The sequence below is a fragment of the Grammomys surdaster genome, unplaced genomic scaffold, assembly GCF_004785775.1.
Source record: "Grammomys surdaster isolate TR1022 unplaced genomic scaffold, NIH_TR_1.0 126124, whole genome shotgun sequence".
In the NCBI taxonomy this organism is placed as follows: Eukaryota; Metazoa; Chordata; class Mammalia; order Rodentia; family Muridae; genus Grammomys; species Grammomys surdaster.
Genome location: NW_021620932.1, coordinates 6405910 through 6422762, shown reverse-complemented (window position 1 = coordinate 6422762; position 16853 = coordinate 6405910). Strand labels below are relative to the sequence as shown.

At 39.0% G+C, this 16853-nt stretch overlaps 1 protein-coding gene across 5 annotated transcripts in view; it reads right to left on the bottom strand.

The window, feature by feature from the left end:
* Pcdh9 (protocadherin 9) overlaps nucleotides 1-9236 on the bottom strand; it is an 843321-nt gene extending 834085 nt beyond the window's left edge. For 3 of the 5 annotated variants that reach the window (XM_028756547.1, XM_028756548.1, XM_028756550.1), the window contains exons 1-2: nucleotides 8677-9226; nucleotides 4277-7447 (exon numbers count right to left, since the gene is read on the bottom strand). In XM_028756547.1, coding sequence (XP_028612380.1) covers nucleotides 4277-7312 — 3036 coding nt within the window. In that variant the 5' untranslated portion in view covers nucleotides 7313-7447; nucleotides 8677-9226. Of the gene's footprint in view, nucleotides 1-4276; nucleotides 7448-8676 lie in introns of all 5 variants that reach the window. The other 2 variants (XM_028756549.1, XM_028756551.1) reach the window with 2 other exon arrangements.
* Nucleotides 9237-16853: the final 7617 nt, after the last annotated feature.

The window sequence follows — 16853 nt, the reverse complement described above, 5'->3', positions numbered from 1 at the left end:
TGTGATTGCTTTTCCCCCTCTTCACTCTCAGTGGCAGTTTTGTCTTTCTGACAGTTCTAAATATCAGCTCTGTGACTGCCTTCTGTGTTCCACATGTCATAATAACATTCCAGTACCGATTGTGGTAGATTACTCGAAAATGAAAAGTAATCACAAATGTAATATAGTATCTCTAAATGATCAGGAACTGAAGCAATTCCCTTTGCGACTGTGAAAGCACACACATCCTCATAAATACAGCTTGTCTACACATTTCCAATGTATAAATTCTTCAATCTATACATAAATGTGTATCTGAGCAAATACTTTAAAGCATAAAACGCTAATGTCAGGATGTTTAAGCTCCGAAATGAGCATTTCATTTAGAAAATTAAATATGGCTGTTTACTCAGAACCAAACTCTGGTGGAGTCTTTATAGATTGTTTGATTACTTAAAGAACTTGTCAAATGTAAATAGATCACTGTTCTTTATGTTAACATTTTCATTTATGCCCCACCCTCCCGCTGGAGAATACAAACCACATGGGATCAAGAAAATTAATTCCCCAAATGCTGTCAACTAAGTTGGGAAACAGCAATAAACAGCTTACTGTAAAGCCTCCAGCTACAATAAAACAGCTGTCAATAAGTGGGCAAAGTGGAGATGTGCAAAAACAGGTCTGTTGGATATGATACTATGAAGAGCAACGGAGAGCATGTCTTGTTCTAATTCACTAATGCTGAATCTCAAAGAATGGTCTTTAGATGAGCAGAATGCATCCTCATATAGAAATTCTTAGCTAAGTACTTTTCCAGGTCTGACCCAGTAGCGGTGCACCAGAACTAGTCTAGATAAATACCAAACTCTGTTTTAAGAGAGACTTATTGATTTTTCAGACATACTGCATTTGAAAATTTATATTTTTAAACCCTATTATATCCAGGATAGCTTTCTCTCTTCTTTCAGGCAAAAACAGAAGCAACTTGATTGTGAAGCAGTCAGCTGGAATTTCGAGTGTTGACATAATTTCAATCTACAGCAGTGAGTTTGCTTTGATCCTTACATGATCCTTTGCTTAAAGCTATATAGAGGACACTATTAAAGTTCTTTTTTAAAAAATGGTTGGCAGAATAAAGGATAGAATTGTTATACTGAAATTTAAAACAGCTTAGAAAGATAGAGTCAATACAGGGATCTAATTTATAGTTATCTCATGCATTACTTGCAAACACATAGGAAAAGAGAAAGTATCAGACAAGCTAGGAGTCACTGCCCCACTGACCAGCTCAGGATATAGAAACAAGGTGGTGCATTTTCATGAAGACAGTAGAATGTACGGTACTTAAATTTGGTAACCTTTTACTCAAAAGTTCTTGCATTTTCCACATTTCAACCAGCAGCATGGAGTTGAAAGGAGTCATGTTAAAGGCTGGACTGACAAAGTAGAGGTACTTAAATCTGGTGACCCTTTATTCAAGATTCTTCCACTTTCTACACTTCAACAGGCACCATATCATCTAAAGGAGTCCATTTAACACAGTTGTGCCCACTTTACTAAAAAATCTTCACATATTAGGTATTAGGAGTCTATACATTTGTGTGATAAAATTTGTAGTAATAAAATTTACATTTTCAGTGTTGTATACTACAGGAGTCGAGTTTGTATAAGGGCTACTGGTTGAAACAGAAGAGTTAAACAAGAAAAACTACCCACCTATTTGTTCTTGTTTAACAAAAGCACCTTAGAGAGTTATCATAGAGTTCAGTGAACACAATTTTAAGAAGCTATATATAAATTTCTCTTTCATTTATAGAAAACAGCCTTTCCCCCAACATTGTCTCTATGCCTCTGTCCACTGTCATCACCTCTCTACTGATTTCCAAGATTTATGTCCTCATGAGTGGCAACTACATTTTCAGTTTTTTAATTATGAACACTTCTAAAAGATATAAACATTACCGTTTCAATAGATCTTTATCATGAGAATGAGTTACAGCTACCTTTAAACTTCAGAATGTCTACAAGAAAGCTACTAAAATGCCTCATGATCCAAAAGTGTGTCTGAAACATACTAGAGTTTCAGTTTGTGAGTTACTCAGCATTCTGTCAGCAAGATTATGTCATATAAAAACAAATTGTCTTTATGACAAACCAAGCTTCGTCAGAAGAACTTTTCAAAAACTCTGCTGAAGCACATCTGACTATCATTTGTTTCCTTGTTTCATATTTAAGTTTAAAAACTATGGGGGAAAAATCAGAAGAATTTGGCCTGTACCTGGCTGACAATTCCCATACACAGAGGTGAAAGAATTGATCATATGGGAAGGTAGACAGGTAACTCTCCTTGAAAAACCGGTTTCAGATCTCATAGAAAACACTCCATTTACACTAGCTCTATTCAAGGAATGATATAAAGCATGCCACAACATTTTTCATTGAGACAGAAACTTCCTAATTAAGTCCATTTAGTTTCATCAGTTAGTTTTCTTGCCATAATAAACAATTAAACTACTTTTAAAAATCTTGTTTATGTTTGGACAATTTCCAAATCTTTAACACCACTCTCTTCTCAAACTCTGATAAGTTTAGCCTGAAACTGAGCTGTCCTTCTATTTCCAACTAACCAGACTCCTCTAGGACTTCAAAACTATTTTGTTCCTTTATGTTCTTTCATCTTGAGTATCTCAGCTTTATTCAAATATCTCAGCTTTCTTCAACAATGCTGGATGTATTTAAGAGTTCAGATGGAGGGAGAGCTTACATTCATAATAAGAATTATACTTAATATTCTTAGAGTACCTGTGTGATTGACTGATCAAATCATGTTTATACCTTATTGTCATGAAGCCTCAAAGTTGTTACAGAGCAGCTACTGAATGTAAAAGGGGAAACAGTTTCCATAAGAAACACTGCTCTATCACAACTTCAGAAAACAAAACAATAGAAAAGAAAACTATTTGATTTCTCAAAGACTCACCAATACAATTCTGTGACTTTTGCTTTCCTGTTTTTTTTTTTTTTCTGAGATTCATGTTTTTAACTGTTTACCAAGGTGGTAGTTGGGCCACCAGCAGAGATGGACTCCTAGTCAGAGAGCATGGCTTCCAAAATCCTAGAAACTTGATGTGCTGAGAGCAACTCACTAAAGAGCAAACAAATGAACTTAAATGCTAGTTGCTCCAAAGGAACTATCATTAAATAAAAGGTATCTTTGGCTATACTACCAGCTTGATCCTTCCCTACCCCCCTCCTCCTAGCTACTGCAGGATTGGCACCTGGCCAGCACAGGGGACATGATACCCTAGCGCCATCTACAGGCTATTATTGACATTCAAATTTTGTGGCAACAGACAAGCACCAAAGAAATAAATTAGACAGGGCTGCATTTAAATCTTTATTAACAAGGAATTATTAGACCTAAGAAAAACTAATTCTGGATTTGGTTGAAATATGAGTTTCTCAGCCTCTTAATCCCTCTTCATATGGCGTCTTTCACAGTTTAAAATGAGTTATGACAGATCACTTATGCATTACTAAGATGAGAAAGTATTTACAATGGAATCCTTTTCTTTATAAATTAGTAATATTAGAGATAAATCATTCCCTTTTTTCTTTTCTTTTCATATATGACCATTATGGACACTGAAAATCGTTCTAAGAAAGATCCAGCTTACTATATTACAATAAAATAACTTTGAAATCAAGGAGTAGACTTTCTATATGGCTTAGATGCAATCAATCAATAAACATGTGCTTCACAGCTGATGTACATTTTATATCCTACTCTTTTTTTCAGTGTGTAACAACAACAACAAGAAAAAAAAAACCTTAACCCCTTTAGCAACCACAGTTCCAGTTCCAGTATTTGTAGTGTCAGACCTTCAAATGTCATTTAAACTTGATACTTGAAGGTGACTTTTTAGATCAAAAGGTAATGTGGAAATCTTGAAGTAGGTAATTTGGAAGCCCCAGGAGCAGAATTGGGCAAATCAGGATGGGTTTTCTTCTTGAGCAAACATTATCTCGGGACATTTTGGAATAATTTCCTCTTTTCATCTTTTGCCATTTGAAGGAAACTGGGAGGTTAAATAATTCTCAGAACTCAGAAATTTCAAAGCTGTTCTAAAAATTCTTGACTGAGCCCCAGAGGAATATATAAAAGGGGTCAAGTTTTTTTCCCCTCCTTATAACTAAGCTAAAGTTAGACCAAAACAATACACACACTGGCACATTAATACTGGTTGACTGGGCACTTGTATGCAGTACTTATAGACCAGTAAAAGTGCTCGTTTACCTGTCTGGTGTGTAAGGGGCCCTTTGTCTTGAAGCCTCCTTGGGAGCTGCACTCTGAGGCACTGAAGTGATCTGAACTAGTGGAGGAGCGTTTGGAAAGGGTGTCACAGCCCCCAACAAAGGTGTTGTCCAAAGGGAGCTCTTGAATGACGTGGTGCTTTTTCACGGAAACTGGAGTGTCTGGTTTGAGATGAAAAGCAGGCTGTGGAGAGGCAGATTTGTAGTGCTTGGCCAGGTCAGGGCTGTTAGGCTTGAAGGTTGTTGGAGGGGCTGGGCCCCAGTCAAATCTTCCTATACTCTGTTCTTCCAGCTCAGCAGGCAGGCTTATGGTCCCATTGATAGGTTCATGAACTGCATCATCGGGTTTGGACTCTTCGATAGTAACAAAGTTCAAAAGAGAACTCTTGGGCGACTTTCTTTTCTTCCGTTTCTTTTTCTTGTTTTGTTTATTCTCCTGGTTTGGAGACATCCATTCAGCACCTTGTTTGCTCCTCTGAGCGGCCTTGAATCTCGAGGCATGGCGACAGCGCACCAGCACCGTGACAAAGATCACAACAATGACCACCATGGCCCCAGCAACGATGGCAATCATGATTGTGAGATAGTCCTCATTTTGATAAGGTTGACCACTATCTCCTATGTTCCTGTCCAGTGGGGTCTCCATAGTCCTACGGATCAAGTCATATATATACGAGGTGTTTCCAGCAGTGTCGTTCACGTAAAGAAATACCAGCACAAGAGTGTGCAAAGCCTTAGGGTACCCCAGGTCACTTATGTTGACCACGAGACGGTGCAGGCCCACATCAGTAGGTGCTGGCTTCTCTTCTAAGGTGATATTGCCCGTTACTGGATCAATCCGAAATAATCCTTTGTTGTTCCCACTTACTATGGTATACTTAAGTTCTGCATTCATTCCGGTGTCAATATCCACTGCAAAAACTTCAGCAACCACAGAACCAGGAATGGCTGAGAGGGGCACCAACTTAAAGGAGGTGTTGGATGGTGGCGAAATGACAACTGGACTATTGTCATTGACATCCATGACATTGATAGTTACTTTTGCAGTAGAGGACCGAGGTGGCTGTCCTCCGTCAGTAGCTTTGACATCAAAAGTGTAGGAACTCTGCTGTTCTCTATCAAAGGAGACATTGGACTTTATGACACCCGAATAGGGATCCAACACAAAATTTTCATTGTCATTTAGAATGGAAAGAGTCACAGCTTTATTCTCTCCAGCATCTTCATCTGTCACTGTGATCACCCCCACAGTACTATACTTTGGCAGATTCTCAGACACAAAAAACTGAAAATGATTATGAGTAAACTTGGGGCTATTGTCATTCTCATCCAGAACAGTCACTATCACTGCTGCTTGGCTCTGGAGGGGAGGGGTCCCATTGTCCCTGGCAGTTACTGTAAAAATGAACCGCTCTTGTTCCTCTCTGTTAAAGACTCTGGAGGCTGTCAAAACTCCTGTCTTTCTGTCCAGATCAAAGAAGGAGGCATTCGGTCCAAGCTGATAAACAATGTCTGCATTTTTCCCACTGTCTTCATCTGTAGCACTAATAGTTGTTAAGTATAACCCACGTCGGTTGTTTTCAGAAACTGACAGCTCAATTACAGGCTGGTTGAAAATTGGTGGGTTGTCATTTTCATCCTCAAGCTTAACCCTTACCAGGGCAGTCTGATTCAAACTGGGCTTCCCAGAATCAGAGGCAACGATTTTAAAGCTGAATTCTTTGGTGCCCTCGTAGTCCAGCAGAGACGAGGTCTCTAGCAGATACTGGTTGTCATATACTGCCTTCAGATGAAATGGGACCTCTCTTTCAATAAAACAGATCACTTTGCCATTCACATCCGTGTCCTTATCTGAAACTGTAATTAGGGCAATCTTTGTATTGACTGGATCTTTCTCAGAGAGATACACTGTACCATTGATGGGACTTATAATGTACCTGAGGTCTATGTTCGGAGGGTTATCATTTACATCTGTGACATTGATGGTAACAGTGGCTCTGGCAGGAGTGGAGCTGCCATCACTAGCCAGCACTGTCACTTTGTGAATGGCTGTCTCCTCCCTATCTAAGGACCTCTGAACTGTAATCAGCCCAGTTGTGTTATTTAAAGCAAAGAGTCTTTTGGTTGCAGGGGCCACCTGGGCACCAAAAATGTACCGGATTTCAGCATTACTGCCTATGTCTGCATCAGTAGCATGGAGCTGAATTACAGAGGTCCCCACAGGAGCATTCTCTGGAATATGCACTTCTACTTGACCCTCTTTAAACACTGGCCTGTTGTCATTGACATCACTTACTGTGACCTGCAGTATGGCCGTGCTGGATTTCTGTGGAGTGCCCCCATCCTCCACTTTGATTTTCATCACATAGGTATCTTTTTGTTCTCTATCCAAGTTCTGCTGAACGATCAATTGCGGCCACTTTTCACCCTCTGGAGTTTCCACGATATCCAGTCCAAAAACACTCTGTCCATTTAGCAATTCATAATGCTGCACCCCATTGAAGCCTGTGTCAGGGTCTGTGGCTGATGGGATCGGAAAGCGGCTGTTGATCAAAGTGTTCTCCGGGATGGAAATATTGATGACAGGAGATGGAAACATGGGGGCATTATCATTGGTATCCTTGACAATGATCTTGATTTTGATCAGCCTGAAAAAGTCATTGGGGAGGATCACCACCTCAAGTTCAAAGAAACACTCATTCTCCTCAGCGTAAGAAGCTCCGGCACAGAGTTTCTCTCTGTCTATTCTGTTGGAGGTGGTGAAAATCTCCCCAGTGCTACTGGATACTTTCACCAGAGGGGCATCCCCAGCTTTAGAAACCAGTCTGTAGACAAGGCTGGCACTGGTCCCTGTGGCAGCGTTGATGTGAGAAATATTCAGATCCTTTGGTATATTTCCTATGGGTACATTTTCAGGCAATTCCTCTCTAATAGTGTAAATAAGTTCTTGAGCTATTGCGGAATCCAGCCTTAAACAGGCAATGAGAGCAGCCAACAGGTAAAAATCCCTCAGGTCCATGATAATGTCTTTATTTTCTTTTCCTGGATTTTAGAGTTTAAAGGTTCCCACTGAGGAGTGATGCACGAATTGCAAGAGGAAGTGTGCATGGACTGGAGGAGGCACTACATCTCATCCCTTATGTGGAGACAGCCACTGTCAACACAATTGTACAGACAATATTATTCTTCAGTAAATGAAAACACAGTCACCAAAACATCGAAGCACACTCTCCCTGCGTATTAGTAAACATGGCAGTTTGCTCTGCCACAGTTTGCAAGTTAACTCTGTGGCCACATCGCCGAATAAGCCCTGCTTGTTGCATTTGCCCAGAGAAAATGAAATTCATCTACTTTTGAATTAAGGACAGCAGCAGCTATTTTTACCTGGATTCCCCCCACCCCCACACTGGTTTTTTTCCCCCATAACACTGTTTAATTCAAAGCATGAATTCTTGTTCTGCTATACCTCCCCGATTTACCCCCCCCCTTTCCTGGTCTCTAGCCCACCTCCCCTAGTTGTTTGAGATGTAAGTGAAAGACCTCAAGTATTTAGCTATGATTGCTGCCAACTGCTTTGTCACATGTTAGATAGGATGTGTTTTCTTCTCTGCCACACTGAGTCATCTCCTCCTCTCAAAAGACTGCTTTTCCTTCCTCCCAGTTCTTCAACTGTCTCATAATCCAACCTTCCTGGGAAATGAGCATCCGGACATGCTGCTGCAGCAGAAGCAACAGCAGTAGTCACTGGCCACTACGTATTCTCATTGCCTCAAAGCACAAAACCAAGACTTCACATTTCTTACTCAGAGCCTGCTCTCCTTTCTCCATATTTCCACATTGTCCCCGTTGAGATAAATAAACACATTAAAACTTTTTAAAAACGTATTTAATAGACAATTGCTTATCACGGAGGCGGACCAGCGTGCTGGGATGGAAGTGAAACACAGCCAACATTCCTATGTAACACCAGGATATTTTTCTACTGAGCATAAAAGAGCAAAAATGCAGTTTCTTAATCTGGTGACTCATTATAATATTTGTAACATTTGCTACACATAAATACTGCAACCCGGTAACACACGTAAAAGAACTTCCGCTCAGATGCCCCTCTAACTGCAGTTTAAATGGGTGCAAGGCTCCAGGCAGTTACCCACCAGAGTAAGACTGGTCAGTTCCCAGGCTCTTATCTTATCTGCATTAGGCTACACAGTAGCTGATGCCCGCGATTAGTTCCAGCTGAGTGGTGCAGGTGGGGTTGCAGATACAGCCCAGTAGGTGAGCTCTGCCCCAGCCAGCTACCCAATTACAAACACCTTCTCATCGACACCGAGGACATAACTAAAGACGGCATTTCGAATTGTCAATGCGAAACTTTACACTTACGTTAGTTGCCTCAACCTTGCCCCTTTCCCGGTAGGCTGCAGTTAAGAAGGATTTGTTCCAACACATAGAAAGCCATGCATCTGGTAGCACCAGTTTGGGGAGAATTCAGAAGCAGCAGAACGTTTCCTCCTTGTAAAATGTGTGGCTTCGGGCTGGCAAATTAGCAACTCCCGAGAACAAATTCACAGATTTGTCGTTAGTCATTCTCTCCACATTTCCTCGCTTTTTACCCACTGGGTCTGGGCTCTTCTGGTATTTTACGCACACCACATCCAATTGCACTTCTTCAGCTCGGGAGTGTAGCCCACAGCATCCAGCCTACCATTTGCATGCGATGGCAATACTGCTGAAGTCTCTAACTTCTGGTAGGAAACGTCAGAGTTGGGTGATGGTGATTTTCTGGATGTTTTCCCGGGGTGCCAATTGCCCGGCAAATTCTTAATCCGTGAGCTCTTTCGCGCTTCGGAGACTGAGGTTCTCCTTCCTACCTCGCGTACTCTTCGTTTTTCCCTTCTCTTCTGCCCCCCTCTCCTTCTCCCTCTCCTCTCTCTCCTCTCTCTGAACTGAATTTCTTGATATAACTCTCAATAAGCCCAGAGGGAGGGCGTGACGGGCGAGGCCCCACCCCCGGGTCCTGATTGGCCAGCATCTTGCAGTGCGGGAGGCTGCAGAGGGCTGCGGGAGGGGACGCGGAACAAGGCGCTGACTGTCTCTAGCCTCCCCTCCCCAGCGCCCCTCGGCAGCCGCGAAAACCTGGAGAAATGATCCCGGTCCCGGGAGAGCTGTTTTCAGGACGCACACTGAGCATGCCCGGCAGGGGCCAGCATCCAGGGTTGCTACGGAGCTCTCGAGCTCTTCCCGAGCTTGCGGCGGCGGAGCCAGGGCGGTGCGGTTGCACCCGAGCGAAACCCGGGAACCTAGATTCTCGCCACCGGGTGGTGAGGGTCATTGAGGCCGCTCTTTTCTTGATGCATTTCTGTCTGCAAAGTGGAAAGGGCTAAATTGCAGAGATGGCAGAGACTCGCAGCCACCCCTCAGTGAGGAGTTTTGGCCAGCAAATCCTGGAGCGCATTAAACCATTAAACCAGCTCTGTGCCGCGTGCTGCAAATTGAGGCATTTGCTGGCAGGGACATCCGAAGGAAGGGCGAAGAGGGCGGAGAGCTAAAGATAGGGCAGTAGATATTTGAATCACGGTGGAAAATGGAAAGAAAATTAATCTGGGTTTTTACTGCGTTCAGGGTCACTGAAACTGTCTGGGGAAAAAGAACGTTGTAACTGGGGTCCCTGGGCGCAGCCACCGACAGTTTGCTGTGCAAGAAGTCTCCTTTCCTGGGAGCTGACTGAGCTGCGGCGTCTGGTCGTGGTCGCCTCTGTCCTGGCTTTGCCTCGCAGGAAACCCGGAAAACCCAGCTCGCTGGAACCGAAGCGGCATCCGAGCCTGCTGTCAGCTCACCTACGTGCGAACTTTGCTTCCGACTGGCTGGAAGGAATCCCAAGCAGCTGTTAGCCAAGCTGCAAAAGCTCCTAGCCCCTCTCCACTTCCTGCTGGACTCATTTCCCTGCCAGGCATGTCTCTGACTTTCAGCTCTGTAGCACATCCTCGCAATTTTGTTTCTCATTTCTATACCAGGGCTGGATGGGATACTTCAGAAAGAGTCGTCCTGATTCCTGTCATATTCCCCCAAAGCCTTACTCATCTTTAAAAACCAGTAAGTTAGGAAGGGTTGGCTGCACCTGTACCAGATAGCTGCCTGAGTAAATAAATAAAACCCTATTAGTTTAATAACAAATCCCTCCCCACCCCCCGAATGGTCTATAAAGGTTATCCAAGGAGGTCTTAAGGCATGGTTGACTTTCGCTAACTTGGAGGAAGAATAAAGGGCATTTATTTTAAAACTTATGTTTCTTACACTGTAGTAGAATGTAATGGCTTTAAATTTGAGCTTTTTAATTTGGGAGAATCTCATGTTTGTGACTACAGATACTTTGCTTTACAGCATGAACATTTAATTTTTGATAACCAAGTTGAAAGTAAAAAGTAAAAACAAATCACAAATCAAGTCTTCCAATTCTCTAGTGTGTAATCTGAATTTTAGCTGATTTATTTGGCGTCACAATCTTCTTATATAAAAATGTAATTCCCATTTAATACTAAAACTTTTCCTCAGGTGCATACTCACAGTAAAAGTTCAGTGACTAAAAGTTCACCATGTAATCGTTCTCATAGGCAATATGTTGATGGTGTTTGCGTTCAGTCAAAAGGCATTAAGTTAATATTTAATGTGATTAGAATGAACAAGGTTTAAAGAAAGAAGACGCCCTATGTATTCAGATGTCAAGAGGAAAAAACAATCCTCATAAAACAACACCAGTGAATTAAAGGTTGATTCTTTTAATTGTACTGTAGTGAATGATCTTTTGCCATTCACAAAATCTGACCTAATGTAGCATGTTCTCACACTTGCACATTTTCTGTGATGAACTGTTCTGATACAGTCAATATCAACAACAGCACAGCTACTTTCCAGCTGATTTCCTGAACAATGCAATTATATTTTGATCATACCACAGTCTTTTCAAAGTCAGATAGTGGCAGCCCATAGCTTAACAATAATTATTTAACCTCGTTAATAAGCAGTGGTGTAACTCTCTGTGAAGAGATGGCTTTGCTTGCTGGCTAAGGCCAATTTTTACACCATGCTTGAAAATGAAATCTTAATGTGAACCAGGATGAAGGCTAGGGAAGAGGAAACAAATCCCAGCATGAGACACAGGAGCACAAGACTTCAATGAATAAAAACCTCAGGTCAAAGCCCCAGAATGAGGCATCTGTACACTCTTTTCAAAGGAAACTAAGACAGAGAAATAGCGCTCTTGTATCACAACACTGTCTTACGTTTATATAAGATATCTAAATTGTAGAGATTCCTTAACCATAGTTTCATGACATCTTAATTTAGATTGTACAGACTTATTTCTTTTATTCTATTTCAGCTGTTCAGCTTTATAATGAGAAATGTTATTTTGTTAATAATCCTAGAAGAAAATTACACATTAAATAGCCCTTTGCTATTTAACTGGAAGTTTCTGCCTCCAATACAACATGCTTTGTTATATGATTTCCAGTACACTATAATAAGTATGTTTAAAAATTAAGTATATAGATGTCAATTAGGATAATATTTTTAATTTTAGTGTAAAAATATATGTTGCTTTATGCTATATTTTATTGCATGTCTTGGAGCATTTAAATATATTGTGTTGCCAGTTAGTTTGCTGTGTGCAAATAGTCTAGTGTGTGTATGTATACATATATATATATATATATATATATATGTATACATTCGTCCAACTATATCTTTTTAATTAACTCTCTAGATCTCTTTAATTAACAGTTAACAATATTTCTACAGCCAGAAATTATGATGCTGTCAGCCTAGCTATCAGATTAGTACTTCAAGAATACCATTGGAGCAAAAGTAAAAGAGACATACTGTTCACTCCTGTCTAACTAGGCCATGGGACACTTACCAAGCTAAGTCACCTCTGGCGAGTTAACTGAAGTCTAAAATGCCTTCAGATCCACATAGAGACAGATATGGAGTTCCTAGAGTTGTTTCACATTCCCCACGTTTAACGTCTTTCTATTTATATATTAAACAATAATTTCCATGCAATGGCATATAATAACCTGAATTATTAAGGAGTAGAGTTTAATTGGATTCTCATGTATGATTTCCTAGTTATCACACAGCATTGTTAAAATTACATTTCATTTGGAGACTATTCTTGCAAGTTACATTTTATATATAAAGGCATAGGCTGTAATGATGAAAATGATCAAATGCCCTCCTCAAGGATTTCAAGGCCAGACTAACACAACTTCTACAATCCACTGAAAGTTAAAAATTACATGAAAATATTTTGTGCTCTATACTTTGTAAATGTAATCCAGAGGTGGTGCTGCATCTAACATACAGGGATCATGGGCCTGTGATGTCACAGCAGTTTCTCTATATCCATTTCGCAAAAGTACCAGGCTTTTGCACTGTGCTTCAGGAGGAACGATGTGTTAAAGATGTTAAGGGTTGTGTGTATTACTACTCTTGAGAAAATGATGATGGAGGATTTTAACACCACAAGAAGAAATTATCACCTTCCGAAGGCTGCGCAAACTGACAAAGTACAGTGCATTCTGGGTTAATTTCTTTGCTTCCTTAGTGATTGTCAGCTCTTCCTTTTGAGTATCTTTCTTCTCCTTTACTTCTCTTGCTTCTTTTTTTTTTAAGGCACCCTAATGCAGGTAATCAAATCATCATGGAACCCCGGTGACACCTTTCATTCTCCTTGAAAGACTGATCTAAATTTAAAACAGTTTGCTATATTTTCATGACTGACACAGATTATATGTGTCAGATTGGTGCCTTTAACATTATTACAATGTAAACTGACACTTTTCAGAGCCCCTATTCTATCATGATTACGACGTAAATTTAAAAATACATTGAACTCTCAAATTTTCTCATGAATTAGCGAAGATTTTAACTTTATATAGACAGTTCTTTCGTAGTGCATGTTTTCACTGGTACGGCTAAAGTAACTTGCAGTGGTTTAGGAAAGTATAGAATTTGATTTAAATGGTAATATACTTACACAATATTTCGAATTAAATAACTTCACTAAAGCTGTGAAACTTTAAGTAAAATATAGGCAGCTTTTTCTTGATTCTATAGGATGAAGCTAGATTAAAATTGTTAGATAAAAATATTGAGTATTATCTCTCTATCCACAGTGATATGATTAATGTGCACTGATATGAATGAATATGCATGTTCCTTGGAAATAACTCTTGATATATAAAAATAGAGACCTTAGTACACATCTCATCTATAACAGCATTTGCTAAGATCTAATTAGGGAAAATAATCTATTAAGGCATTGTAAATTTGATAGTATGCCTTTCCCTTTCTACGTTTTCATTAATAAGCATGTATTGTTGAAAATAAAACTTCATTTCCCTGAGGCAGTAATGTTGTATGATCTTCCTCGTCCATATCCCTCCTTTCTTATTCTTTTCGTGTTTTCAGACTCTATTTTAAAAACTATACTCACATGATTTTCCTCTGGAGGCCCAGTTTGTTACATAAGGTGCACATAAATAGACTTACTCATGTAGAACAGGGTGGATGAGCCTAGTTTTCCTCTTAGAGTTTCTCAGAACCAAATTTCAAAGAAGGTTCTCTGCTAGCTGCATCAGGGTGAGTCAGGATGCCTTTGCATTCTGTTGGCTGCTGAAGTCCTGTCTTATCTCCACATCCCAGTGCAACAGTGCAATGGAGATGAACCTTGCCTGCCTTCAGCAGACATTGTTACATGCTGTCTGGGATTTGACTCAGTATCACTCTACTCATGTAAAACTATGTTTCTTCATGTAGTTATAAGACCTTAAATTTTAAGGTGAAACATCTTATTCTCTTCAGGCATTGCAGACCTGCCATAGGATGCCAGCACCAGGAATGTGAAGCCAGAAGATTGCTGCAAGACACCCTGGACACATCGTGAGTTCTAGGTTGAATAGGGTTGTAGTAAATGTGACATCCTCTCAAGACAGACAGACAGACAGACAGACAGACAGACACACAGACACACAGACACAAAGAAGAAAGGAAAGTAAGGAAAGAAGGGAGAAAAGAAAGGAAGAGAAGAACAAAAGGAATTAGGGAAAGAAGGAAGGAAGGAAGGAAGGAAGGAAGGAAGGAAGGAAGGAAGGAAGGAAATTTCATTCGTCAGAATCTAAGGTTAATACAGAGGTTTTAAACTTCACAATGCAATGTCATTTATCTATGTGTGAATTTGTTGTACACAGGATAATAGTAGGTGAAATACTGTGCTGGGTTAGGTAAGACTCAGTGGACTTTCTTGGATTTATGGAAAAAGATTGTTTTTAAAGCAGGCAAGACATTGAAAACATGGTTCATTGATGAAGTGACTGTCTGTGATATTCCCAGGCCTTAAGTTTGAAAACTAGGATATCCAAAATAAATAAAATAGAGCAAGGCAAAATGTAAATTAAAATGTCTTCAATAAGAATGCTTTATTAAAAAATTGCTTTATAAGGAATCCCAATTAGGAAAAATTCTTTCTGAGGATGTACTTTGTAAATATAAGGTAAGCAAGCATTCTAATAAATTATTTTGATAGAATAAATAATTTTGCTTTAAAACCATTCAAACATCATTTCAGAAATTGGTTATCATCTGTGTTTGAGACCTCATGGCAAATTTATAATAGTTTGTACTTACATGAATGGATGCGATTTTAATGGCTATTCTAAGAGAGTGACAGGCTTAATTTAAAATAATATTTAATCCTTACCATGAAAAAAGATGAATTGTTAGAATGTTACAACAAAAAGTAATAAAAAGCTACTATGTGAAAGTAATACTTAATGTACATGTCATAATTATTAAAAAAATAAATTGGAGAATAATGTGATATGGTTACAAAACATACCATAGATAAATTTAGTGTCACATAATCTATTTTAGAATGCCTAATAGATTAAAAAGTACCTAATAAAAAGTTAAAATCCCATATATTTTGCACACACACACACACACACACATACACACACACACACACACAATCAGGACAAGAATATTGGCCATTTCCAGTCTAATTCATCAGTGTCGTCTTACAAACCAACTATTTAAAATTTTTCTTTACATTTCAGGTTTCTACACTGCATCTCTATGCTTTGGTAACACCAGCAGTTACATTTGTTTTATAGTTTATAATTTTGCTTCTTTTAACTTATTTATTTAAATATTTTTGAAGATAGACTCTTGTCCCATAGTCTAGGATTACCTGGCCTCCCATGATTCCATTTGTATTTATATAATTACTGAACTAAAGATAGACCAATGATCACAATTGACAAGGAAGCTGAACCTATAAGAATATTTCATGATCGAACTAATTGCATTGTGAACAGTAAGTGTCGTATATGCATGAGGTTTTGCACTATAAAAAAAATGGTTATCAATACAGAGTAGATGGAGAAAGAATAAGAAAATGAAGTTTATTCACAGGAGGAATCAAATTACCATGGTTAAGTACCTGGTTCACAATCATCAGTGTCCAGGAATACTCTGCCAAAATTTCTCAAAAGTTCACTTCATGCCTTTTGGTCATCTCTATTACTGTCTACAGTCCTAACCAATGTAAGACATAGTCACAAAAATTGGAAAATATTGACTTGATCCTGATTTATTGACAAAAAACTAAAATACAAATTGTACTAACCTAACTGATATTTCTGTAATTTTGACTGAAAATAATATGAAATGTGTATTTTAACATTTTTCAACTAAGAGAAGTTCTTTGTCTTTGGGAACCCTTTGAATGATGGAGAAGGTTTTTGTGGGAAGAAGTGTAATTTTTCTATGGATATGGATGATTTCAATTAATATATGTCACAAAAGAAAGTCCTTTTTTACTCAGCATACACAAGTATACCCATCATCATCAAAACTGAAACCACAGAGTTATCTGACTTGAACTAGGCCTCCAGACACAGTTAAGACTGACTTACATGATTTGAGTGAATTTATGTATGAGTTTCTAAATTGCCACACAAAAGCTAATAATAATATCAATGGAAGTCATACCTTTAGGGATTTGTTTAGAATATTACCAATGATCATTCTATATAGTTAGTCAAAACTGGAAGAAACAAATCTCCTCTCCAACTCTTAGAGACAAGCATTCTAAAATTTTACAAGGTAAAGAAATTCTGTGAGTCTAGTACAAGCTCTTATCTATAACGTGTATCTTTGTTTTCAAACATGAAGACTTGTTCAGTGAATATGGTAAATATTTATTGGTTTTTATAAGTGTGCAATATACACAATCGACTTGTCCAGATTAATATTGTCGTTGAATAGTTAAAATTATTGAACCCACTTAGAAATGCACTAACAAAATATTGACTGCCCTAAATTCTATAATTAGTTTGTGAATTTCTAGGTTATTTCCATATGATAGCTATTGTGAAGACAGCAGCAGTTGTGGAATGCTGATGAGAGTCAGAACATTAAAACTAAGATTAATTTGAATATAAAATTAAAAGATGGTCTTGATTTTTTTAACACTATACATTCTAACAATTCATCTC